The following is a 27504-nucleotide window of genomic DNA, read 5'->3' as shown; positions in this document are numbered from 1 at the left end:
GAAAACCCACAGCATACTTGTAAACATTGGAAAGGAAGCAATTAAACATTTACACGATCAACTTCCAGATATATTTTTCATATTCGCAAATGAAATCTATCTCACGAACTTATCGCCGATAATTTTTTTACTATCTATTCGATCTTGTGTAAACGAAACTCTTTGAAAACTTCGATAACTTCTTTGTACAAGTTTGATACGTTTCAAGAGGTTGGATCTGTCGCGTACCTACATATGTATGTAGTTCTAAAGATCGCAACTAGGGGGCACTTTGGCCATCTAGAATTTATCGAGCGAGATAATAAGCAATAGGGAACGATAAATTGTAATCATATCACCATTATTTTTAATGGATAATCGTACAGAAAAAGTTCCAAAAAAAAGTGTACGTGATCGAATGCCACGTCGATTTTATTACATCTGATATCGATAACGAACTTTATCGTCAATTTTGTGAGGTTATTAAAAGAGAATCGTGGAAAAGAGAAACATAGAAAATGTTGAAGATATAGTATGTATACGCGTAATGAATGTAGAAAAATGATAAAGAACGATATTTTGAACAACTTTTTCCTTTACATATAATACGCGACCAGCCTTCATTTCCAAGCATTTGTAAAATCTTTTGTTTGAACTCTGTATATACGTACCTATGTATATGCTCATGGCAGTATCACGTCAGCATGGAACCACCACTTGTAACTACATGTCGTAACTAAATCGTATAAAGGGTGAACTTAAAAAACAACTCACGAAAAATCTACCTTAACGAACACTAGCGTACATCTCGTACGCTTCTTTCTGTCTAGATATTCTGATCCCCCATGACGAACGAGCAGTGTACACGTGTCTTTCACAATAAGTAGATGATCTCTCGTCATCGATCACAACAGAATAATTTGTCAAACTTCTCCGTATTGCTATTTTTAACCATCCGGGAAGAATCGAGAAGGTAAAGCCTTGAATAACAAGGAGAGAGAAGCTTCGATAGCAGACGAAGTTTACAAGAGCGTTATAGGAAGGTTCATCGATGCCAGGAAGCACGAAATTGCCCCGGAAATACGGTGAACGCACCGGAAGGACAGAGACTGACTATAAGACAGCCGGACCAGGTGAAATCCGAGCTATATTGTGATCGAGGCTCGTCCCGTGTCGACTCGAAAGGGACACCACCTTCTATTGACACTGATAGCCCGAGCAAACATACACTTCCAGCGTGGTAACGAATAGACAAGCTCGTGAAAAAAGGATATGACGAGGTCTGGCAAGTTCAAACGATATGACGACACTTTTATATTTGGTTGGATGACCGAAGTTGCGATTAACAACGAGTGTTTACTACTTTTTTTCGAAAATAATTATTATGATAAGCATAATATTTCTCGTTGATTTATATTTGCTTAAAAATTGGTACTTGCCGCCGTGCAAAAGATTCTGTTTAATTTTAAAAACCTTTTAATCCAAATTTAATTAAAATCGTTCTTCCATTATCGATTAATTGGCTCATTTCGTACGATTAATTTAAATTTCAAGATTTGTATTAAAGAAAATGGTTATCACGATTGATCTTATTAGTTATTTATTTATTTAACAATTTCGGTGAACCGTAACAAAATACCAATTTTTGGAAATATAATTGTACGAAGAGAAAAAAAGTATGATAGATATAAAATGTAATATTAGCGACAAAAAGGCAAAGTTCAGAGACCATTTATAACTTAACCCTAATTTATCAAACGGTATAATTTTTAAGTAAATGTAAATCAACGAGAAATATTATGCTTATCATAATAATTATTTTCGATTATGTTGTATTATTAACCACATAATGATACTTTTGTGTTCCTGAAAAATTTTCCATTTCTAATCCTTCCTACCGTGTTCCTTTTGCGTAATTTATACTTTGCGTGTGAGTCACTGCTGATTAACGAAATTTGCCGAGTAACTTAAGGAAGACGCAATTTTTTTTACGATAATACACTGTGAGCCCTTCATTCATCTGGTATATAGTAACAGTTCCTGGCCGGAAGCATTTCTTCGTTATGGGAAGTGGAACAGGACTGATGCTATGTGAATGAACATAAGACGTTAAAATGTACGTAGCGTCCATGTAAATTATAGTGCAACTGGTAACGGCGTTCTCACAAAGAAAGAAGTAAAAAAAATGTAATAAAAATAAATACAACGTTCATTCGCCGAAATTTACAGTCTTGGAATAAAAATAGTACTTAACAAATACATATAAAAATGTTCTGTGTATATTTAACATTTTTAAAAATATGTTTCACAAAACCAACAATTTTTATATTATGAATTGATAAATTTTATAATTATATCGGATCATTTTGAGATCAAATGGGATCAAATTATTTTTAACATTTTACAATTTTTCTAATAAAAAATTAAAGACCTCCCTTCGAGTTACATTTTCTTATAAATTTTATACCTTTTTTACACTTTTATAACATGACTGCATATCTTATTTCAGAAATAAAATCACTCATCGACGAGTTTTACTGTCGTGACCTCATTAATAATCGAATTGAGTCAGACTATTGATAAACGGATTCGTGACAAACAGCTACGATAAAAGTGCACTTCGATCGTTCATTTATGTAACTATTGTGACCCTACACAGTGCACACTGTCTTCTTATCGTGCTTTATATGAATTATTGGAGCTCTCGATCGAGAACCAAAAAAGCTGTTTTCTCCATCAACTTTTTGTACCAGTTTTATTTATTTTGTTTCATTCGTTTAATATTTTTATTACACAAAGTTTGTGCTGTTAGACATGTACAGTAAATACTTATTACAAGAAATCAGACACAAAAGGAAAAAAAATCTGCCAAGTGGGCGAAGAGCAGCTGAAATATTGTTCCTGAATATAACCTCAAACTTAATCTAAACTTAATCTGGAAAACTCTTCTCACAGAACTGTTTACTGATTTTTTAACACAAATAAACGTCACTTTTCTGTTTAAGGATAAAATCGAGACATTTTGTTATTTACATAACTGTGAAATAAGATCATTCGCGACACGGTAATCTATTTAGCTGGGCGGCGGTTCGTTAAGCCAGATGACATCACTGGTTTCTCAGAAGTTTGCACACGACGCCGACGTTTAATTTCAATTTCTGCGCGTCATTAAATCATAAGTCCGACAAAAAAGGTGCCGACAGTATTTTCAATGAATTCGTGGTGATCGCTCCGTCGGACGAGGCAGTTGTCGCTTTTGGCGAATGACTTCCGGTTCGCGACATTATTCCCTTCTCGTTAAACGACGGCACAGTGGCGACTAATTTTTGTACACCATTTGTAAATGATTACAGTAATACGAGTAAATAATGAAATAATCCAGTGAGACTACATTGCACATATCAAGTATCATACTCGTGTTAAGTATTATACATACCAGACAACACAGCGCAGTGAATATTTACTAGTTACAATTACATTATTCGAATAAACTTTTATCCAAATTTATTCAACACGATTGAAAAATTATCGATTTCATTTATTTTCTATTCGCCATGTAGATAAAATTATATCCAACGATTTATATAGTTATAAATCGTCACATCATTGGATTTATTACTAATAAGATAAAACAAATGATTAGAATTTGCCTCAAGAATAGACATTAATATACATGATAACATTTTCGATTATAACAAGCGTTACATGATTATAGGAAAACTTTCAAGATTTTCTTTTCAATGTAAATCAAATCTCATGCATCATTTTGAAAATGCAGATGCATTTTGGGTGCATTTATTAGTCAAATAGTGATTTTAAAGTACTAAGTTTATTAGTAATGAGTATTATAGTGGGAATTTGATTTCAAATTTGAAAACTTCCATTGAAGATGGCGCGATGTGCGCACAATCGTTCGTTTATTGCCAACTTCGTAACCGTTCGAGTTCTTGTACGGTCAAGAAACAACGACCTCTCTGTTAACCACGAGAAAACACTTATTACGATAATAACGAGGGAAGAGTGATTATTTTATGCAACCTTTAATAACGTTTCACTGACATTCGCCATGGAAACGTCAGTTTAAGGATAAAAGAAAGTTTTCCACCTTGCGTTCTCTTTTCGATCCTTCTAAACAAATTGATAACAATTCGCGGGTCGTTCGACAATGTTCGTTTGCACAAAGATCGCCTTCTTAATTACGAAGCGCAAGTGAGTCATTCGGTTTCCTGCGGACGTTAATTGTAAAATTATAACTTTCACGGAACAAATTGAGCAACGAGTTACATTATGCAATTATCCGCGTTCACGATCTCACGGAACCAGAAACAAGATAAACGAATTTCGTTGCAAATCGTTTGCGCGAACCACCCATTAAAACAGGTTTTTGAGGGCCAGCAGGTACCCACTTACAGTGTCACGGAAATTTTAGATACTGATCGTTGTAGTGACCACCTATACTTAACTTTCATTCTGACGGGAAACTTTGAGAAACCTCACACGTCTTCGAAAAAACAGTTTACCAACAAAACAAATTAGACGGTGAAACAAAAATTATTATTCTTTACTCTTAATACCGAAAGTCAAGATTTTAGTTCTATGGATTTCATTCGGCAAGAAAATGAACAGTTGAAAAGGAATCGCTCGTAGCAAACGAATAAAATATTGGCCTGTGAAGGTCAAACGACGACTACCCCCACCATTCTATCTACGTCTATTCTAGACGCTTTCGATGTTTCACAGCGGTCCAGTTACATAGATTCATACATGGAACCTTGACAAATAGATTTTTATATTCTATACATGTAATGACACCTAACACCTGGCGTGCACAATGTGTACAATCGAAGAGAACGTCAACAAGTCTTCCTAAACATTACAAGGGGCGTGACTGAATGAAACGTATTATCTCGCGAAAAATGCCTACAACTCGGCTATCTGCTACACACTATCTATTCGTTCGCATTCTGATCTACGCTAGAGAGTGTAGCTTGCGGTGCCTTTTGTAAGTTTCGCGGTAATAGCCTCCGCTACTCCCACGCGCCACATTAGGCCTTCTTCACTCTCAAATAGAGGCTCGAATTCGCGGGTGAATTTACAATGACGATATGAATACAATGGACCGGGAATCATCCGAACACGATGGAAGTGGATGATTTGAATTTCAATGAATAGAAGACTGCTTCACCGAACAGAAGTTGTTGATGCCTTCGTGGCAAGTGATGTATAGAGTGTCGCTTTCTTCGTTGATGAGGCCTACTTTAGACATAAATCTACTGCTTGAAGAAACAAGGTCAAGTAGGTAATATGTTCGTATGAATTGTATATGTAAATGATGTGTTTAAATTTAGGCAATCTTTCAAGGTTTCGACTATGTCTAAAAGATCTATCCAAAAGAACTTGGTCCTCAAGGGTTTCTAACGATTTAAATTTAGAAGTGTAATATCTCAATACATCTTTAGAATCTACATGAAATTTGTAAATGTCAGCTATTAAACATAGTTCTAAAGGATTTCATTTTCAAATTGAACTTTGACTATTCAAAATAAAAAGAAATTACGAAAATATTTATCATCTCTAACTAAAGTGTCTGTGTATTAATTTCAACCTGTACGTTTCTTTTTCTCAATCACAGTATTTTCAAAAGTGAATGCCAGAGGTCGCTACCAGCGTGATGTTCTTTATCTATCAGTCGGTGGTTAGATGACGTTTGGAATGTGAGTTTAAATGTAGTCATTTCATAAAAATAATTGTGTTCTATTTAAGGTAAGTTAACATTTTTTTGATTGCCTGATGTCATTAAAGTAAAATTTCTGCATATATCTAGGTTAAAACAATGAAACAAGACTGAACAACATAACCTATAAAATGAGGATTTGTTTGTCAATATAATCATATAGTTTTGACACTTGTAGAAAACTATAAAACTTTGAAAAGAAAATATCAATTATAATATAATATCGATTCTTTCCTTTTTGTTAATAAATGAGGAATTTATTTTATCTCTTGTAATAACATAATCCTGTCAGGATTACTGTTTGTTTATATTTTTATGTCACAGTATTGTAAACAAATTATTCCATGATAATATTTAATAAATTATTCTGTTACAAATCAGTACATGTAAAAATAATACAGAGTATTAATCGATATAATTATTACTTAAAAATAACTAATTATTATTTATGTGAAAAATTTGTTTACTTTTAATAAAAAAAATAACAGTAATACTGTAAAGTAGAAACTCGTTTATCTGGATTCCAATTGGCTGGATTCATAGTTTATTCAAATTAATAAATTAAAGATAATTGTTTCTTGGAAGATTGTGTTACATTTCCTTCTGAAGATCGATTCCATGTTACATCTATGCTTATATGATTAATTGGTATGTTACAAGTAGGAATATTTCAAGTAGGTCATGACCATGTAAAAATAGCACTAAATTCCTGCTTATTGCTGAGTATTACAATATTTGTTACAGGACACTGTGTTTTCTACATTTGAAGTTTCTAGGTATGTCAGGGAAAAGAAAAAAAGTTACCGTAACTATGGAGAAGAAGCTAGAAGCTCTGTTTCGAATTGATAAAGGTGAGCCAATGAAAAGTGTTGCTACTGCCTTGGGGGTAGGGACATCGACTGTTTCTGACTGGAAAAAAAATAGGAAGGATATTGAAGACTTTTGTGCTAAGATGGTTTCTAGGGACAGTTTAGGCAATAGAGGGACGATTAAGAAAGCAAAGAACGTTACGCTCGATGAAGCTCTTTACGTGTGGTACATTCAAGAGCGTGAAAATGGTGTTCTAATATCAGGACCAATGCTGAGAAAGAAGGCTCTTAGTCTTAACGATAAGTTGGGCAGTGATCCTAACTTTACTGCGAGCGTGGGATGGTTGGGAAGATGGAAGGCACGTCATGGAATCAGACTTGCTCTTTCTGGTGAAAATTTATTGGGAGATTCTATTCCCAATGGTAATGCAGATCACCAGCTGCTACTAGAAGATGATATTGCAAGGGTGTGTTTGTCAACACAAACTAAAGAGGAAATACTAGATGAAGAGGAAACACAAAATTGCCTAGAAGACAGATGTTATAAAGAATTAACAACTAAAGAGGAAATACTAGATAAAGAAGAAATACAAAATTGTCTAGAAGACAGATGTCATACAGAATTAACAACTAAAGAGGAAATACAAGATGAAGAAGAAACAAAAAATGGCCTAGAAGACAGATGTCATAAAGAATTAACAAGTTTGAACCATGCTGAAGCTGCAGAAATGCTTCAGAAATTAATAACATACTTTGAGCATCAAAGTGAAACTTTAGAGAACGAACTAATAACTTTGAAACATCTACGAGATCGTGCATCAAAGATGTGTGTATTAACTTTAAAACAGGAAACGACTGACGATTTTGTTAAATAACGTTTACTAGTGTACAATTATGAAATGGGTGATTTCTTTATCACCAAATTTTCCAGTGTAAATAAATTGTGTAAATATATAATATTTTTCTACACCTTTGTTAAAGTTATATTCCCTACCAAAAGTTGCAAATTGGATTATATATAGAATGTTTATCATTTAGTAGGTACAATTTCGTTAAATATAGGTAAACGAGTTTCTACTTGTGTATGCAAAAAATAATACAAAATTTTACTAAAATATATTTCAGGTTTCCTTTATCAGAGAATCAACCATATATTGTACAAAAAAACATTGCTAATTCATACTTCTTGCAGCACAGCTCAGAAGGCAGATATTTTCACCAAAAAGTTATTTATGGAAACATAATCAAATGTTTACTGAAGGTATTCCAATGATCTTACAATTTACGACTTCGAGATTAGATTTCAAATTACTAAACACCATTATCTTATCTGAGTTTATTTTTACACATTACATATTCAATTTATTGTAAAATATTTGTTTTTCTTAGTATGAGATATAAGGTAAGATAAATTTGTCAAACCATGACTTTTCTAAACTGTAAATGAAACTTCATGTAAGATTTATTGTAAAAAAGTTTTACATTCGACAATACGGTTTAAACGTTTATGGGTAATTAAAGCAAAAAAAAAAAAATGTATTCAATTATTATGTAGACTATGGAACAAAATCTCACAAAGTGTCCAGATTTTTGATGAAAATGAAACACGTTCACGAAATAAAATTTCGATGATTTTTTAGTCAACTTCTCCTACATCATAACCACAGTGTTGTCCATTAAATTCACTTTTCCCTTATTAATTCAATGACTTTAATAATACACAATTTAAAGGAAACTTCGTGTAAGTAGCCGCTTCGGCATCCTGCATCAAATCGTTTAATCTGTTTCATGTAACCAAACTATTTTCAATGAGCCGGTGATTCATTTGATGATCGCCAATCCAATTACCCCACCAATAGCTGTTTAACTTAATAGAATTTCAGGGTGAATATCCTCTCTATGTGTTTCAAGATTCTAGCACGGGGGATGCACGGATCTCCTGGGAATCCTGACAATTCCAATTTCCGCTTCGTCGCTCTGATTCGCTTGGCGAACCCTAAAAAGCCTGCCTCTAACGGACCATTGAATTTCAACAAAATTGTGCGCGCTCAGAAGCGGAGAAAACCCATCATCAATGGAATCAACCGTTAGATTCTCGCAGATATAGAGATTTCGTGACTCCCTCAACCGTAAACTCAACTACTACATAATAAAACAATTTTTTCCTCAGTTGTATCATAAACTTCACAGAGGGTTCCACTAGAGATCATTTTCCAGCTTGTTTAGTAGATTGTTGCGAATTAAAAATGTTCTATACGCTGTAAGCTAAGTTATAGAGTTAGACCAAACTTAATCACTTTAGGTCTTTATTAACATTTACCTCATTAGGTACACTTTACTAGTTTATTTAGAAAATTAGCCTAACTAAAACTATCCTATACACTATTAGTACACTTTGTTCGTTACAACATTTAACTTGCAGATATTAAATTTTGTTAAAGAGTTAATTTCCCTCAAAGCTTATATGAATTTCAAAATATTGTGTGATGAGGGCCATTAAATATTTAAATGGCACACTTAGTTCCTATTGCAAACCAATAATTTGTTAAAACCAATCTCTAAGTACTCATGTACACCTACTGACTATTCATAGTCCAGATAACATTCGTTTGAAAATCTACATTCTATATTCTGAATTGTATCCTTAATACAACTAATATGCTTATTACCTACATAGAATTAAACACTGGACAGGCTTTGTATAGTTATCAAATTGTTAGTAAACACTGTAGAGATATCTATTGGACATCAGTAGAATCCTCCATCAGTCTCTATTCTTATTTAGCCTAACAATTGGTACCTTTTCGCGCGAATCTTTCTCCATCGGCCAGGTACCTTCATAGAGTCCAGGTCTAGAATCGAATCTCCTTTCTTCCTCTTTTTCTTTACTCTTTTGCAGCTACCAAAGCTCTAATCTCAGAAACCCAGTCTTTGGCCATAGTAGCTCCAACGTACTGACCATATTCTGCAGAATAATATCAGGTCGTTCAAAATCGCAAAAACTAAGGGCACCGACCAAGATTACACGGAACGAACTCTTCGATCGTTTCACAGACTTCATTTTCATCACTGACTGAACATTTATCGCTACACTCGAAATAAGAACACTTAGCTCGATAACCGAGCAACGTAGATCTACGGTGTACGTGAGATTTTTGGTTCAGAACGATCTGCCAAGTAGGCTGGAAAAACAGTGGAATAGAAATCCTTGCAAAGTGAAATGAGTGGTGAAAAGTGAAATGAAATTCGAGCGTACAATTTTTCTATTTGATCACAGACCAGATATGCGGAATGATAATGAATCGTTTCACCATGTGAAAAGGTGAAATTCGTCGTTCTGCGGGGTCGTTGACCGAAATAATGTACCTTCTGCGCGCTTGTTTAATGACAGATAACAAAATTTTATACGAGTGCAAATATTTTAGAAAACGCATTTCCTAAATAATAAATCTAAGAGAGCTAGAGAAAAGAATTTGAACTATTCAGCCATTGGAATTGCTGAATGTGGTATCCACCGCGGAGTGAATACATTTTCAGTGTTTTTTTTCTTCTCTGTCTTATTGTAGTTATCTTTTGAATTTATATCTCAATGCGGGCATTGAATAATGACTTCACGCTAACAAGTCAGAAAGAGGCGATGGGAGTGTTACATACCCAACCAATTCAGAACTATTTATTCCTTTATCTAATCATCATTCCTGCATTAATTACACGGAATCGGTAACGATACAGCTACCTATTCACTTATTCACTCTTCTCCCTTTCAATTCCCCTTTTTATCTTCACAGTATTTCTTCCATCCCTGATATTTGGTGCACCTGTAAGTTCGAAGTACAGCGTGGAATTACAATATCTACTTTCACGAATCGAGCTCGAAACGTATCTTGAATCGATTTTCGAAACATTGATCTCTTAACGAATTCAATTTAAATTCGATCTTTTGCTCGAAAAATCCCCCAAGATCAGAGATGCGTGAGAATTTTTTATTTACTCAATTGTGATATATTTCAATCTGTAATTCAATATATATATATAATTTTTGTACGAACGTGTAAAAAATGATTTATCTTTTATTTGTTAATCGAAACTTTTATCTGGATCTTTCACATTTCTGCCCTAGATCGAGCGTTGTTACGAATTTTTTACTTATTTAATTATTATATATTTCAATCTGTAATTCAATATATATATAATTTTTGTACGAACGTGTAAAAAATGATTTATCTTTTATTTGTTAATCGAAACTTTTATCTGGATCTTTCACATTTCTGCCCTAGATCGAGCGTTGTTACGAATTTTTTACTTATTTAATTATTATATATTTCAATCTGTAATTCAATATATATATATATATAATTTTTGTACGAACGTGTAAAAAATGATTTATCTTTTATTTGTTAATCGAAACTTTTATCTGGATCTTTCACATTTCTGCCCTAGATCGAGCGTTGTTACGATTCAAAAATCCAGAATCCTACTCTTGAAGCGCTCTGTAATGCATTCGACAATGATTCCCGTCGTGACGTCAGAGGCGTGTAGAAAGTTGACAAGAAAAATCTACATTCCTGCATGCGTTCTGGCAGTTTTACATTCACCGTCGCGCCACCACCACGCCGCCGTCTACTAGAAGAGTCCAACCGCGTGTATGAGCCAGATAAAACTCCGTTCCTTCATATTGTATTCCGTCGACGCGTCCCCGGGGGTCACGTACGGAGGACTTACAACTAATTACGGCGGTGAGATGTCGTTAAAGATGTACGACGAACTTCATCCTCGTAACTAGTGCACCTTTTATCTCCTTATCTTTTTTTCTTTCTTTTTTAGTTTCGTTTCTCTCGTTTCTCGTCGAGACAATTACGTCGAAAACACGAAAATAGCGTTGCCTCTATCAATGTGTTTCGTATTTGTCTTTTTTTTAAACAAAATTTTTTTTAAGAAGAATACCACAAACGATTGTAAAATAGCGTACAAAGTCTCCCAAAAAGAAGAAAAATTTCAGACCCGAAGTAACTGCGAAATTTTTGTCGGACGTTTTGTACTTGGAAATCGATATTAACGAAGAAAAATGTTTTATTTCGTCAAGGTCGTTTCAAGGTCACTTTGTGTTTTTCCATACGGTGTGCTCTAATTTTCGTTTTACGCCATTGGTACACAGAGATAATGAAATTGAACGAGGCGATGAACAATGACCTTAGAATAATTCAAGGTCACTGAACAGGAGAAATTTGAATTTCGAAAGTTATTCTCAAGAAAGAAACAATTATCCGTGTCCTGCATCCTACCAACCGTGTAACATAAAAATTCACACTCGTGGAACACAAAATAACATTAAGGTCGATTGTGAAGTTTCAAAATTTACAAAAATTCATATTTACAATATAAAAAGTATGTATGTAAGCAATTCTCGTTATTAACCATCATAAATATTACAACCTAATATCAATTTGTTCAAAAGATTGTTTCGTTCTTAGTTTTATCTGTCGTTACAGTGTCTATTCTTGATTAACAATTATTTCAATTTGTAAAAAGCTTAGTTTAAAAAGAATTTAAATATGTTATTAAAATTACCTTTCACTCGAGCAGGGGAACAAAAGCGCTCTACACCTTTTCAATTTTATGGAATGAAAATTGTATCTCAAACTTGATCTGATCAATAACAAGGAATTCAACGAATGTAGTGCCTTATATCGTTCCGTTCACGTAACTCCTAAAATACAACTCGTAAGTTTTCCTACAGAAATGCATTGAGGACGCCCCCTACTCTGGAAGTTCGAAACAGGTTGACCGTAATGACGATGCAAGTCGACACAATAACAACGCACGCAAGGATTTTTCCCGTGTCCGTTCGTAAATCCACGATTGACGGAACGCGGGAGTACGCGTTAAGCCTTGAAGTCTGTAACCGGAGTCGTTCGTTCGCTCGTCTTGGGTTCCAGGACTCGCCAAGGATCTTTCCTCTCTTTCTTCCTCGTTTTCTGCGCGCGCCGAACGAAGAAATGGCGGGAGAAGGGGGCCCAGAGAGCGGTCCAGCAACTCCCCAGAAAACGTGAGCGCGCGCGCACGCACGAGAAACATACGTTTCGCTGGTAGTACTCTAACTAATGTTGGGTAGCAATGGAACCGACACTTTGATCAATTCTTTGATATTTATCCCAAAGTATTGAATTTGCTGGAAATTATTACACCGTACTCAGGTCATAGAAATAACGTCACTTTCGCAAACATATTTTGAAAAGAACACGATTCTTTTTGACAATTTCCTGCAGTTCTGACAATTTCTCTCATTATTATCTTATTACTTCGTTTCAAGAAATGACATCAGCGCGTGAGTTTTCTTATGTAACATCGGATAGATTACGTTCAAAACTAAGGTCAAAAGGTTGCAATACTTGTTAAACCGATACCAAACACAGCATGTAAATACGAACAATAGAAGTTTATTTGAGAAAGAGATATTGCGTGTTAAATTTAAAATATGTGACTTTTAAAACCTTGATTAAAATTCTCTCGATACTGAACGTATTATTATTACTTATTTTTTCTCTGTACACAATATGATGTATTAACTATCGTGCTGTAAAAAATTTCAAAACTAAGAGCATTGAGAACTTTTAAAAATTGCATCTACAAAATAATTCTTTTGTATACGGTGTAACGTCCATTATCTGTACTGTTTAAATAAATGCCCATTAGTATCCATACATTCGTAAAAATAAATTTAAAAACAAATTAATAAAATTGGAGGAAACAATTAATAATAAAATCAAATGAATCATTTTTTTTTCATATTCTTTTCTATATTATCCTCTGCTGCTCAAGTTCTACTCTACTTGTTTTCTATGTCCTACTTTACTTGTTTATCTAACCTCGTCAAATCAACATAGAATTCGGCCAAACATGAATGAAACAGTTCACCGTCTCAAGCACCATTTCCCATTTTGCATTTCAAAGGCTCGTTCCTATCGCTAGTCCACCGCTTCACGCACACGACTTTCGCTCGCGAGACGGCAAGAGGACGCGCTCGAAAGGTACCGGGAGTGGGGATAGAACAAAAGCGCGTGGTGGGGAAACGGAGGGAAGGGTGACGGTAGGGGTAAGAAAAACGGCGCAAGGAAAGGAGAGATGCAAAGGGTGGAAGCGAGAAAGAGAGAAAAAACGACGTCCATTGAGAATTACGGTATTCGTCGAGTAGAGGAACGGACCAGCCGGGTCTGGAGGGGCTCATTAGAAACTCGAGGCAGCGGCGGGCGCGCGCGTAATATTATTTCCTCGTGGAACGCGGGGGCTAAGGCCGATCAAATGCCGGGTACCGTTCGGGAAAGGATCGAAGTCCGCTCTAATTTCACGTGCAACCAACGCCAGCGCCCCGTTATAATCGACACTCAGAGGGGGGAACACGTTCGACAACGAGGGGCGAGGGAAAGAAAACTCGACCAGTACGGACCCCTTTTGCACGGTTTTCCAGCTGTCGCGAGCGACCTTTGCGGGCGATCAGCTTTCCTCCGTGAAGAATTCTAACCTCGTAACGGAATGAATGTTTGGAGACGCGCGACGATGCCAATGGTAGGACTCGAAGAGAAAATTGATACAGATCTATCGTACGAATCGTTGTAAAGTTTTGTGAACTTGAATCCCAGAAAAAGAGAAATTCTACAAGAATCTAGGCAAACTATTAACAATTGTAATAGAGTTGAATACTGGCAGGAAATAAATTTAATTTAAAAATTACAATTCATTCCTTTTACGGCTCTTGAGTGTATCTGTTTATATCTAGATTGATCTTGAAATTAATACACACCTTGACAAAAGGGAAGGTTATGATCGATTCGATGTTCATGTTTCTATGTTTGGATATACCGACTCTGTTACTGGAATATATCATTTGGTAATCGTTTATCACCAATCCTTACACGTGATTGAACCATATGTTTTGAATTATGAAACAAATATTACGATTATTTTACTGTTATATTTCATAGTATTGCAAAATAAACGATATATAATTTAACAACGATAAAAAAAGTAACACGCAGTTAATATTTGAATCTTCGATTCTGAGGTTGTAAATTAAAGTGAGCAAATTGTTTAATTGTAATTAGTAACAAAAATAAGAATATCATTTAATTCACTGTGTACGTTTAAATTGTATAAAACGCGCTTACATTCTGCCAGATTCAAGGTTGTCTATACGGTTAAACGCTGAAATGATTCTTTTTCACGGAAAAGAATTGTTTTGAACGCAGTAAATGTCGTACAAATAACTTGTGCTATGCATAAACTACAGATGTCTACTAGAAAAAGTTCTCAAAAGTTGAAACTCGATACGAAAGGATCGACACTTGGTAGGAGATTTAGAACTGACGTTCCTTTCTTTGCACGAACTTCCAGGTAACGAATGTGACTCTTTCTGCCTCGTAAAATTTCTACCTTTTAACTCGACAAAGAACTTGTTTACGCAATATTATTATGCCTTTGTCAAATTTAAGACAAAGTAAAAACAAAAAACAGTTCAGTAAAATGACCTTTGCAAAAATAGAGAAGTCTATTAATTGCTCTGTAAAAGCATGTGTAACGTGCGCAAAAAATTATACGCATTTTCACGAAAGAGAATACGATTTAATGCGGCACACTTCCTCGCTAATCTCGCAAAGATCAAGGATAACCTTTCTCGGTGAAACTGGCTGGTTCGTAGAGAATTCTTTCATCGTGACGGAAGAAAACCTTAAAGGTGCAAGGACTTTCGTACGCAGTAATTTTTTCTATTGCCAAAACGAATCACGGAATCCTCGTACGAAATGTCCCACGTGACCCGTCGACCTTTGCGCGCGTAAACTTTCTGCCTGTCGACTGGACCACTCGAGGTCGATAAACAGATTCCAAGTTTAATCGCAAGCGTCGGCCCACAAATATTTTTCTATCCTCTATCGAACGGTTATCGTACGAAATCTTTTTGGTTTCGTTCCAATTCGAGAGCTATGTGGGAACGGAACGCGTGCCAGTCGTTCGATCGTTGGAATAAAAAAGAACGACAAGCTGTGCGATCGATTCGAAGAGCTACTGACAAATTCCAGTGCTTACCTTTTCTCCGTGTGTACGAAACTTATCCAAAAAGCGAAGAAAGTACCGCGTGAATCCGTCAGAACACTGCGTCGAACACTTTCCAAGCACACAGAATCCACCAAAATGCACACTCAGTTCTCGCCTCTGTATATGCTGATCTCGTTATGAGGTTGATAAACACACGCGCACACGATGATCGGACGGAGAAACGCACGCGTTTCAACTTCGTTAGAGCAGTAGCGGTAGCGCCAACCGTACCAAGGTCTGCGCCAATGCGTTTGCGGCTTCGAACCCGAGCGGTTCTTCGTCTTAATCCCCACTCCTTCAACATTGGTCGTGTTTCTTCGTCTTGCCCGCGCCCTACCAATCGAGGCAAGCTGACTGCTTATCAGAGACCTCGAAGCAACTGCCGCCATCTACAAAGTTACGGTAACATTAAGTCTATGATTTCTTCGGTCGAATCGACAACTTTGAGCTATATCTTCGAGGATTCGTATTTACCAAATTTAATAAGTTTTCGGTGGATAATCATCGTAAGTGATCCCGTTTACTAGGTCTAGTTGTACATTATGTTTAAACTGGTGCAAAATTATGTGAATATAAAGAAGGAGGTAATGTTACGAATACGTTACAATGTCGATATACACAAATTGGTAACGTTTTTGATGAAAAACAGGAAACTATTTCGCTACAATTTTGAAGTGTTACCGTTAAGGGCGCTACCTAAAAGTTTAAAATAAGTTTAGTTCATTCTCCGCTAGATGGCATCAGAGAAAAAGAAAGTTACTCGAAAAGAATTAATTAAAATACATTAGAGTTACATTCATATTCTTTCATATTTCTTACGCGTTACAAAAGTTTTCTATGTTGCAATATCATATTTATTTCTATATACTAAGAAACTCTTTTAGTTTCATGACCGATCAGCTCGGTATTACCCACGGTGAACGAGCCGTCATTGCGAAAAATACCGATTACATACTAGGTCTCGCTATGAGAAGGTTACTGCGAGCAGTAACCCGAAGGTAGAAAGATGAAATCAAAGTTTCTTCGATTTTCTTTTAGATACATTACAATCAGGATTACCAAATTGAAGAGATAGAAGGAATTAAAGTTTCTTCGATCATTTCGTCTAGTTTTAACAATCAATTGCATTGTCAAACAAAATGAAGTAATATTAAAAAAGATATGACACGAACCGAGTTAATCGCAGGGTCAGTCTCATTTCCTCTTAATAAGCTCGGTTAAAGAGAGAGATGATCAACACTAATAAAACAAGTACCCCACTTCTCCTCGCACCAAACCTCGAGCAACGCAAGTGTCTCCACATGGTAATGGATCATATTTCTGCAAACTTTCATAAAACCGCCCCCTATTATTTATTAATGACTAAAAATAAATAAAAATTTCAAGACTTATATTATATTTATCATATTATGATGTTAAATATTTGCGTTTGTTTTCTCTGTTCCTACATAACAATATTTAATCATCAACCAATTTCATTTCTTATTGGTTATGAATATTTTTCTCACTCCTTAGCTAAGTATTACATCGACTGAAAAGAATTTACAGCAAGCTTATACATTAGCTTAAACATGATTAATCATGAACAATTTTCTTTAATTTATTCAGTGTTTCTAATATCTTGTTATTTCTTTAATTTGTTTAATTCTTTATCTAGGTATGTATAACATCGAATTTAAATAATTTATAGCAAGGCATTTTGATTACTGCTTCGTATTTATATACTTCTTAATTTATGATTTATACATCATTGTTTATACTGTGTTCAATTTTATATTGTACAATTTTTATTTCTTAGCTAAGTATTTCCCTGGATGAAGAAGATTCCTTCATCGCATCCTTCGTTGAATCTTTAGTTTAGTTTTAAGTTTAAACCAGTTAGTTTTAAGGCCACCACGTACGAATCTCTGTACTCTGCCACGCAATTATGGAGTAACCAGCTTATTTCTCTTTACTCCCTCGTTCTTCCGGTCATCTCTACTTGTAGAAGCAAATGACCGGCCGTGTAGCTGATCCAAATGATCAGTTACCGTCTTTTCTGATGCAGCCGTTTCGAGAAGTTACATGTTACGAACACAGAGGGAGGCACTCTTGCCTATGTCTATGGAAGTCACTTATTCCAAAATAAAATACTTTTTATGTCATCCTTCGTGTGTCAGGTCCACGCTTGCATAGTTCCTGACGCGGAGTTGTGGAGAAACGGGGCACTTCTCTAGTGAAGTGGAGGCGTGGTTTATTTCCTCTTTGGGCAAATTCGGGCTCACTAATCGATCTAGTTAAATTAATTTCACGGTTCGCGTTGCGTCGTTCTCAATTTTGCTTCATTTTGTTCGATAGTATAATTGCTCGGCAAAACTAAACGAAAAGATCGAATGGACTTTGATTTCTTCCATCTCCTCAGTTTAGTAATTGTAACACATGTAAAGGAAGATAGATGGAATCAAAGTTCCATCTATCTCTCTCTGGATCTCCACTCGTAGCAACCTCCACGTGGTGAAATCTGATAATCGGTATTAGTTGCAATGAAAGATTATTGTTCGTTGTGGGTAATACCGAGCTAATCGGCTGCGAACTTAGAATAGTTTCTTAAGATATACGAAGAATTACCATATTGTAACAGAGAAAATTTTAATAACGCGTTCGAAAGTCCGAGTATTTTAATGAATACCTATTTATGTAATACCGATGCATTTCAGTAAATTTATTTCGAGTAACACACGTAGTTGTTTTTCTTTCCGTTCCCTTTATGCGATGTTCAATTACGAGTCGAAAAATTACTTCGTAAAAAATTAGTATTTTAACAAAATGATATTTATAGCTATAAATTTAGAATGTTGAAATTTTATTTTGAAGATGAGTCGAATACGAGCTTCAATTAAATAAATCTTTAATCATCTCGGAAATATACAACAAATTCGTAAAATAAATTTGCTTTTGTACAATTAAATTTCTCTTATAAAGGAAAAGACTCGACTAATTTGAAAAGGGAATTTGGCAAGAAGAAGGGGGAGAGATGAGACTTACCAACTTTTGGAATAAAAACTGAATAAATATAAAAACGTAAGAAAAAGGGATATTCTTAAATCAGAGTTTCTTTTTTAACATACACAATAGAAATGGTTAATAACTATTTACATTATTATCCGATATAAATTGTTATTAATTAAGATATTTATGTAACATTTGCTTCAGTCTTTTAATTTAGACAGTATGTGTAAAAGTTCATATAAAATTTAACTTTGTTATCATCTGCTTTAAAAAATGATAAAATATTTATATAAAAAAGTGACGTACCGATCGATGGTATTATCATTCTTATATCGATAATTGTTGATACTCTTCTTTAAACCATACCATGCTAGTGATAACTGTTTATGGACCAAACGTAACCTTTTAATCAAACATTATTCTGTAAAGATTTTAATATAAATGTACATACACAATGACTGAAACAGAAATACTTAATAATGTTATATCTATAATTGATAATAATACTAGAAAACCGGAAGAATTTTTGAGGTAAGTACTTTTTCTTGTGTTTTCTTCTTCTAACCTATTTTAGCACATAACAATAAGAATAATTTATTTTAAATATTTTCATTTTCTGTGTTCAATTTTGGAAGAGCTTAAGAATTTCATAAAATGAATTGCATAATTTTCAAAATTATTAATATGCACATGATTGTTTCATTTAATTCTTTAACTCATTATTTATGTTATAGTGTACAAAATCAAGTTGCTCTTGAATTCAAAAATTCTCTAAAACGTTTATATGATTTCACAAAAGAGCAATCACAAAGGAATACAAATGCCCTGCCTGAGCTTGTAACAGATGGTTTCGATGAAGAACAGATCTGGCAGCAACTTGAATTACAAAATGAAAGTGAACTTGTATACTTTTTAACTGGAGTCTCAAAGGTTCTTGTCGACAAAAAGAAGTTAACAATGCCAATTAGCATAAATAAATTAGAAGTTGTACAAAGTAATGAAGAAAATGTAGCAACGGAAGAAGAAATCATGTCTGACGAAGCTTTAGAAGATAAGAAGGTAGAACGAAAAAAACATTTAAAGAAATGTAAGGAGGATTTGAAAAAGTTAAAAATGAAAACATCTGTAGTAGATGATCAATTTTTTAAATTACAAGAATTGGATGAATATTTGACTAAAGAAGACAAAAAAGAAACAGAGAGTGAAAAGTATGAGCAGGAGTCAGATGATGAATCTGTGGATTTATTTAACGATTTTTCTGATGATGATAATAATACTGGAGAAGAAAAATTGGTAAAATATGCAGATTTCTTTGATAGTCCAGAGAGTAATGACGAAGGAGTTAATGCTTCCATGCAGCATAAGGATAGTGATAATAAAGAAACAGATGACGATGAGTTATTACATGATATAGATTCAGAAATTGCAATGGATACAGAAAATGAAGAGGAAGTTCGTAAGTCTTTTAAGAAAAAAGTTACATTCAATCTTACAAATGATTCTGATGAAACAGACAGTTTAGAGAATAGAACTACTAATACGAAGGAAGATGCAGAAGACGCAGAAGTTAAATCTTCCCTTGAAATTCGCCAAGAACGTATACAGAGAAGAATTCAAGAGTTAGAAGGAGAAGCACTTGCAACGAAACCCTGGCAACTGAAGGGTGAAATAAGTGCTACAAATAGGCCACAAAATTCGCTGTTAGAAGAATTTGTTGAATTTGACATTACAACCAGACCTGCTCCTATCATCACTGAACAAACTACATTAAAATTAGAAGATATAATTAAACAAAGAATAAAGGATAAAGCTTGGGACGATGTTGAAAAGAAATTTAAACCAGTTGAAACTCCATTAGAGTACAAAAAGAAACTAATTTTAGATCAAGAAAAGAGTAAACAAAGTTTGTCCCAAATTTATGAGAATGAATATTTGAAACAAAAGCAAGTATTAAATCCAGACAATGATGAAAGGGAGGAAGAAGAACCAAAATTGCACATAGAAATTCGGGAAATGATGCATTCCGTTTTCTCTAAATTAGATGCTTTATCCAACTTCCACTACACTCCAAAACCAGTAAGTCACTGATAAAAGTAATTTTTTGTTAAGTATTGAAACTTTATATATTTTTATAACATTTGTGTACTTGTTTTAGTCTAAACCGGAAATTAAGGTTATTAGTAATATTCCTGCAATTAATATGGAAGAAGTAGCTCCAGTAGGAACTAGTAATGCTGCTTTGTTAGCTCCTGAAGAGGTTAAAGGTATATATTTTGCAAAGAGTAAAATTAAGGAGTTATAATATTTAAACTCGGCAAATCTTTAATTGTATTATTCGTTTATTTTTCAGCCAAACAACGGGGTGATGTCATTGGTAAAACTGAAAGAACGAAAACGGACATGAAGCGAGAACGAAGACACAAAAAAATGAGACAACGGGCGCGAAAGGAAGCCACGGAAAAGAAGGAGAAACTGAATGCAATGAAACCAGGAATTGGAAAGAAATATAAGAAAGACAAAGCCGCGGAATTAGTGAAGAAGCTAAGCAAGAGTCGAAATATCATAAAAATGGATGAAACAGCTCAGAAGGTTCCAAAATCATCTACTGCATTCTTCAGTCAATTGCAGGATCAGGTGAAAAGTCACATTAAGTCAAAAACTGGCACAGACACTAAAAAGAAACAGAAAAATGCTCTATCTGCAGTGAAATTGAAGTTGTAATTTTTGTAAAAAATTTTTTAGATACAAACAGTTCTGTTTTACAGTTTCATGTTCAATTTTATACAGGTTGAAACCCAATTGCATTCGATTTGTTTAATATATTGTTTTAGTGTAAATAAAAAGAATATTTTAAACGCCTAAAGCATTGATTACTAGAGGTGTGCGGGATCCCGAAAATGTTGGGTACCCGAACCTCGGATCGGGTCGGGTCGGGACGTGAAAACTTGCGATACTCGGGTACTCGACATCGAAGTCGAGTCGGTAACCCTAAATTCTATGATATTCGGGTAACCGAGTATCACAAACTTTTGGGATCCAACCCGAACCCGAAAAAAATACTCAACCCGACCTGAATCCGAAATGTCTCACATTTGTCCCCGCTCACCTCTATCAATTACAAGTGGAAAAATAAAATGCAAAGGGTTGAGAAATTTTTCCAATCCTCCAACATTTTATATTACCAATTGTTCCAAAATTTGTACAATTTACACATTTATTTAATATAATAGCGCACTAACGAAATCTACGAATAAGGGTTTCATTTTGAAGGAGTGCATATTATTATTTTCTTTAAATAATTCGCAGAAAATTAACTTTCGAGTGAATGTTATTTTTGTATGGACAACGATAAAGGAAAATAATTGCAAACAATAGAGGATAAAGGATCTTAAAATGCATTATAGATATGTTTTGAAATTTAATGAATCATTTGCGTATACATATTGATGCCTTCAACGACTTCAATATGTTAATTATTGTCATAGCAATGGCATTGAAACTACTTTCGACATAGGATGATTAAAAAGAATTGTACGTGTAATGTATATTTTATATATTAGTGAAAAATGTTCCCAATTCATCATGATATGCTGCATTTTTTTTTTGATCTTATAAGAATTTGCTAGACATGTACAAATGCACTAAATCACACGTGGTTACTTATAAATGCAATTATTCGTATGTGTAACATTATCTATATTTTCTTTAGGAATATCTAAAAATGGTGTCTTGCACAGAGAAGCAAAGTGGATTACATAATTTTGTACATCGTCGAGTTGAAACAATTTTTTTTCGTTGGGTGTTGATTTTTATGATTGCACTGTTTATAATTACAAGGATCTAAATTAAAATAATTAAGCTAATCTTAGGAATCTAACGATAAGCTGGTATTAAAATTACCGTGATTTGTGTAGATTTGATTGAGAAGTTTTAAAAATACTTTTTTTTTCTTAATGTTTAGAATGCACCTCTTTCCTGTAGTATTCATCGAAGTGCTCATGATTTTTAAATAAAATCGCTACTGCGAACAAGAAAATGATGTCCTATTACTTATCAATAAGCACAGATGAGGTGTTAAAATACTATAACAATGTAAGTTGATAATGTATCACATATGATACACGCAGTCCGATACAATGTTTGTTTGAAATCTTAATGAAGCGACACTTTATGAACAATTATAAATCTCACACGCGTTATTTTTATCCAAAAATTTATACATATACTTACATCTATTAACAACAGCTCAATGAAATTCTAGGTCTCTCTATAATCTCATCGTTCTTGAAATTCATGTACAATTAAAATATAACCTTACGCCTATAATTGCGTTTTCTTTTTAGACGAGGAGTGTTCAAAATTTAATTTCTAATTTACACTATCTCTTTAAAAATGCTTTTCTTACACTAAAATCAGATCAATAGAGAAAAATAATAGAAGAAAATTATTTTATAATTACTCATTCGACATGATCCTTAACTACGTTCGAGATATAAAAGCAAACGAAAATACGCTTAAAGTTATAAATCACGAACAATCCTCGTAGAATTATTTATCATATCAAATCCTAAACTCGTATTTCGTTAAAAGCTTCCTAAAGTCTTATCAACCGATTCATCTGTGCATATTATAAGTGACTATATTTTCATTTTTCCAAGTGATACTTAATGGCACTTTCACAAAACGATATTCATGAATTCTCGACAATTTGTCATAAGATGTTACGATTTTTAAAATCGTATCGCTTAAAGTGATAAAATGAAACTTCTCACAAAGGAAATAGGGTGATGAAGTTAGGTTGTCCCAACCTCAACGTCAATTCGGATAAAGTTTACATGTGAGGTGCTAACTTACGGACTTTCGTATCAATGAATGCTGAAGTAAAAGTGCTGATTATGATGTTCGGGATAATCCCGGGACTGTACCAATGATTTGAACCTTAAAGCCTTTTTAAGGTAGGTGTTCATCGGCAATGCTATTTTCTTATCTCTACTCAAAATTAGTATTAAACATATTTAACTCCTCGAAACCAGATGCTCCCCCTTGATCTTGTAGCATCTGCAACATATCCGAGAGTTCCTGGGGTTGCGTGCCAGATCCACCTTGAGCAGGATGAGGTGGTTGTGCTTGTCCGGTCACCTGGGGGTTTGATTGTCCGCCATCTTGTTGAGGTGTTTGGTGCTGTTGACTTTGCCACCCCCACATACCTAAAAAATACAATAGTATATCCTTGTATTTTGTTGTATACATACACAAGGTATTGTTACATAGATGAAAGCGAGAGACAAGTTTACCAGGATTATTAGGCACTGTTGTGACTGCATGGTACTGCGAAGCTGGTGTCCTAGCATTGCTACTTAATTGAGTATAAGTTGGTCCACTTGGTGACCTCGACGGACTTAATTGACTGTACTGATACCCTTCCGTTACTGGTTGCTAAAATAAAAATATATTATTAATAATGATTGAACGTGTACACGATCAAAATTAATCATTGATTATTAATGCACTCACTTGTCTTCCAATGGTCCATGCTTGTTGCACTGGGGTTGGGGATGTGTTAGCAGGCTTTTGAATTCTACTTAAAACCGAAGAAGATGCACTCTGCTGTACAGGTGAACCATAGGCTATTGGTGATTGCGTTGTTTCATATCCCTGATAAACGTTTTGTGTACTGGATGGCCTAGGCTGTTGAGGACCTAACAAATTTGAAAACATATTAAATATTTAATAGACTTTGTTAAACTAAATAGATAGCATGGATTAATCAATGTTATAGTTTATTTTAATGTAATTAATATTTTACCAGCTGTAGCTACAGTTGCTGGATGTTGCATCATATGATGCCCCGGATATAAAGGATCCCTGGTAGGATGTCTCTGAAGGGAATAATCTAAGCCAGGTTGTCCATAAGCAGGTACAGCTTCAGTTTCTGTTTGACCATCGCTACCAGGGTGGAATGATCTTAAATAATGAGTAGAAACCTCTTAAGTAACACAGTATATTAAATCAACATTGAAGAATACAATTGGTTAGAGCGAACCAAATAAAATATTTAATATTTGCAACAAAAGAAATCCTACTTTGTATGCGTGTTTGTGCAGACAATGTATTCAACATCATCGCTGAATGGGTTTAAAAATGCAAACGCGGATGTCCTTAACCACACCCAATCGCGATTTTTGGCTCGAAATCGGTACATTACAGACACCACTTGTCCTTTCAACTTTAGCACTGCAAAGAAGAGGTGTTCATTAACCACAATGCACACGTGAGCAATTGATCTCTTCTGTATAGCTTAAGACACTTTACCTTGTTCAAAACTTTCTCGCATGTGCGTTAAATCCTCTGGGTGAAAGAATTCGTAGCACGGATGACCTAAGAGTTCTGAGGGTGTATATCCTAAAATTCCTCCAACTCTTTGGTCCACGAAGGTAAATTTACCTTCTGCAGAATGACGCGAAATAAATTCTGAAAGATTGGAACAGAATAATTCGATGCTTTATTTTTTATTGCACAAATTACGATTTTAAAAAATTTCAATTACCATCCATTGAGCAAATGAAATTGACAATTGTACTTTACAAAGAAAATGAACTTACCATTATTGCTATTGGAACCTGCTAAATCACTACTATTTGGTGTGCTAGTGACCTGTAGTCGTCCAATGGCAACCAAGCAATTGCTGCCTGTGTTTTCATCTGCAACTACACCATCAGGTCTAGCTTGAACATTACTCCTGTCACCTAGACCCACTTGACTGGTTAACTGATTAGAATTTACATGCTGATATATGTATAAATACAATAATATCAACAAACTCTTTTACAAAGTGTATCAGAGTCAGTCTACTTAGGTTGGATAGAACTTAGTATTTTTCAATAATATAAATATTATGCATTTTATTTTCTATCCAACCTAGCAAGAACAAAATTTAACTATACCATACCGAAGCCACTAATCTTAGCTAAGTGGTGATAATTCCTATTTTAATTCAAACACAGTGAAGTCACTGATCGAATATTTCCATCTCGCATGAATTATGATACTTATTGAATTTTACCAAGCAATTATATGGGAAGTAAGATAAAAAATGAAAAACCAAGGAACTTCTCTTTCTCCCAGAGAATACTTTTCTATTATTACGTCTCAAATAACCAATGGAACGTAAAATTAAAACTCACCTATCATTAAATACGAGTCTATAAATAGCGATATCGATTCATTGAATAAAATGAAGAAATAAAAGTATTCAAGGGGGTTAAAATGTGGGGAACGTTGCGCAACGCGGAAACGCACGAAAATCACCGCAATTCCTTCGCTCGGCCCGATCCCCTTATTATGCATTGGGGGCCACGATAAAGCATACAAATTCCGCATCAGTTCGTCTCGACATAGTTATCGGTATTCCAGCCCGTCTGTCGGCTGTTAGGTCAAGACGATTCCATTCATTCTTATAAACCGATGTCTACGATCCGTCGTGTACTGTTCGGTTCTAGCCGGCTCTTAATTTATAGTACAAACGTCGCTATCCCCGTATTCTACGAAGTCGGTTAGGTTCGTTCATATTCCTCCTGCACGACGTCTCCCTCGCTTTAAAATAGAAAGTTGGCGCTACGTCGCGGTCGACCGTTATGTCGACGATTAACGACGAAACATTGAAACCCGTACGAAACTCACCGGTAGGGGACCAGTTTTTGATGTACCCCGTACAGTGAACTACGGCGTAATTTTGACCGTCCCTGGCAGGCGGGCCCAGCGAGTTCCTCTGCTTCATGCGGTGCAGACCGTGCGCAGCGGCCATGTCGCCGGTTGTTTGGAGATTTCCGACTTTCATGCGGCAGATGAACCCTCTCCTCGAGCCCATGCACATCCTCATCGACGCTGCGGGGCAAAACAAGTTGCTCATTGATCTTTATCATTACGTAACCTATCGTACCATCGTATTGCAGAATATCACCTATCATAATGACGCGTTACGTAACTCTACAAGTATCATTGCACCCAACTGGTCTAGGATATGAAATTTGGAATATTCTCACAGGTGTGAGTTCGATTCAGACTTTCCGACAAACTCGGTCGGTTCGAGGGGATGTCTAGATTTAGGCGTAGTAGTAGAGTTACGCGTTACGTAACTCTATAAGTATCATTGCAATCAACTGGTCTAGCATATGAAATTTGGTATATTTTCACAGGAGCGAGTTCGATTCAGACTTTCCGACAAACTCGGTCGGTTCGAGGGAATGCGTGCACCTTCGTGAGAATATTCAACGTTTAAATAATCTAGGACATAGGCTCAGAACCGAAACTGTAAAAGTTCAGTTTAGATTTGTCATTCGTGTACAGTATCTTTAGCCATGGTTAACTTTGGAACACCTATGCCCGTGGAATGTGCACAGAGGTCGATGAGGACTGTTCCACTCACATTGGCCCTCTTTTTTCACCGTCCCCGTCTTGAGATCCAGCACTCTGCCTCCGTGCTGTGGCTCCTCCGCGCTCAATTGTTCCCTCACCTTCTCGGTGTCGTCGGGATGTACTTGCGAGTAGAGGCTAGTACCGTACCAATCGCTTTGCGTGTAATTCAGTACCGGTGCGACCGAGTCGGAGACGTAGATGATTCTTCCTGTGTCGCAGCTCACGACGAACAGAAATCCGTCGGCCGCCTCCAGGATCAGGTGTTTCAGTTCTTGGTCGGTGAGAAACGAAGGTTTGTACGCGTTGTCCGTGGTTGTGTTTCCGGTACCTGAAGCAGAAAATGTCGACGAAACGTTAATTTACATCCACAGGATTTCACCGACCGAAATAATCGAACTGCCCCCATGGTGGCCGGTTAGTTCAGAATATCTCGGAATGTAAAGAGCTCGTTGTTTCTCGAGTTCTTGAACTTCGATCGAAGGCATTCGGAAG

The 27504-nt window shown here is 35.3% G+C and overlaps 4 protein-coding genes across 7 annotated transcripts in view; 2 read left to right on the top strand and 2 right to left on the bottom strand.

Annotated features, from left to right (window-relative positions):
- Kst (spectrin beta chain, non-erythrocytic 5 kst) overlaps nt 1–15845 on the bottom strand; it is a 62450-nt gene extending 46605 nt beyond the window's left edge. Inside the window, exon 1 of the mRNA XM_076324756.1 lies at nt 15601–15845. The gene's annotated coding sequence lies outside the window, so the exon portion shown is untranslated. The remainder of the gene's footprint in view (nt 1–15600) is intronic.
- Cag (cag) lies at nt 3184–7480 on the top strand. 3 transcript variants are annotated; one of them, XM_076317686.1, is made up of 3 exons: nt 3184–5274; nt 5612–5693; nt 6458–7480. In XM_076317686.1, the coding sequence occupies exons 2-3, from the start codon at nt 5680–5682 to the stop codon at nt 7395–7397; spliced, it is 954 nt and encodes a 317-aa protein (XP_076173801.1). In that variant the 5' UTR covers nt 3184–5274; nt 5612–5679; the 3' UTR covers nt 7398–7480. The 3 variants fall into 3 exon arrangements, with proteins under 3 accessions (XP_076173801.1, XP_076173793.1, XP_076173807.1); XM_076317678.1 differs by having other exon boundaries at nt 3184–5278; XM_076317692.1 differs by lacking the exon at nt 3184–5274 and having other exon boundaries at nt 5675–5742.
- A 3035-nt stretch (nt 15846–18880) lies between the features above and the next one.
- On the top strand, nt 18881–22845 carry LOC143144101 (U3 small nucleolar ribonucleoprotein MPP10). Its single transcript, XM_076306153.1, has 4 exons — nt 18881–19128; nt 19332–20673; nt 20753–20861; nt 20948–22845. Exons 1-4 carry the CDS (start codon nt 19052–19054, stop codon nt 21316–21318), a joined length of 1899 nt encoding a protein of 632 aa, XP_076162268.1. The 5' UTR covers nt 18881–19051; the 3' UTR covers nt 21319–22845.
- Nucleotides 21297–27504, bottom strand: part of Tgo (Aryl hydrocarbon receptor nuclear translocator homolog tgo) — a 50054-nt gene continuing 43846 nt past the window's right edge. Inside the window, exons 4-12 of one of the 2 annotated variants that reach the window (XM_076306140.1) lie at nt 27023–27340; nt 26278–26481; nt 25200–25304; nt 24910–25068; nt 24681–24831; nt 24404–24561; nt 24112–24296; nt 23892–24033; nt 21297–23804 (exon numbers count right to left, since the gene is read on the bottom strand). In XM_076306140.1, coding sequence (XP_076162255.1) covers nt 23587–23804; nt 23892–24033; nt 24112–24296; nt 24404–24561; nt 24681–24831; nt 24910–25068; nt 25200–25304; nt 26278–26481; nt 27023–27340 — 1640 coding nt within the window. In that variant the 3' untranslated portion in view covers nt 21297–23586. Of the gene's footprint in view, nt 23805–23891; nt 24034–24111; nt 24297–24403; nt 24562–24680; nt 24832–24909; nt 25069–25199; nt 25344–26277; nt 26482–27022; nt 27341–27504 lie in introns of both variants that reach the window. The other variant, XM_076306130.1, reaches the window with a different exon arrangement.

This window comes from Ptiloglossa arizonensis, chromosome 1 (genome assembly GCF_051014685.1).
Source record: "Ptiloglossa arizonensis isolate GNS036 chromosome 1, iyPtiAriz1_principal, whole genome shotgun sequence".
In the NCBI taxonomy this organism is placed as follows: Eukaryota; Metazoa; Arthropoda; class Insecta; order Hymenoptera; family Colletidae; genus Ptiloglossa; species Ptiloglossa arizonensis.
Note: the sequence above shows the minus strand (reverse complement) of the source record. Positions and strands in the feature narration are given on the sequence as shown.

Coding starts and splice junctions, on each gene's coding strand:
- LOC143144101 (XM_076306153.1), top strand. CDS start 19,052: ATGACTGAAACAGAAATACTTAATAATGTTATATCTATAATTGATAAT. Junction 19,129..19,331: donor AAACCGGAAGAATTTTTGAG/GTAAGTACTTTT, acceptor TTTATGTTATAG/TGTACAAAATCAAGTTGCTC. Junction 20,862..20,947: donor AGCTCCTGAAGAGGTTAAAG/GTATATATTTTG, acceptor TTTATTTTTCAG/CCAAACAACGGGGTGATGTC.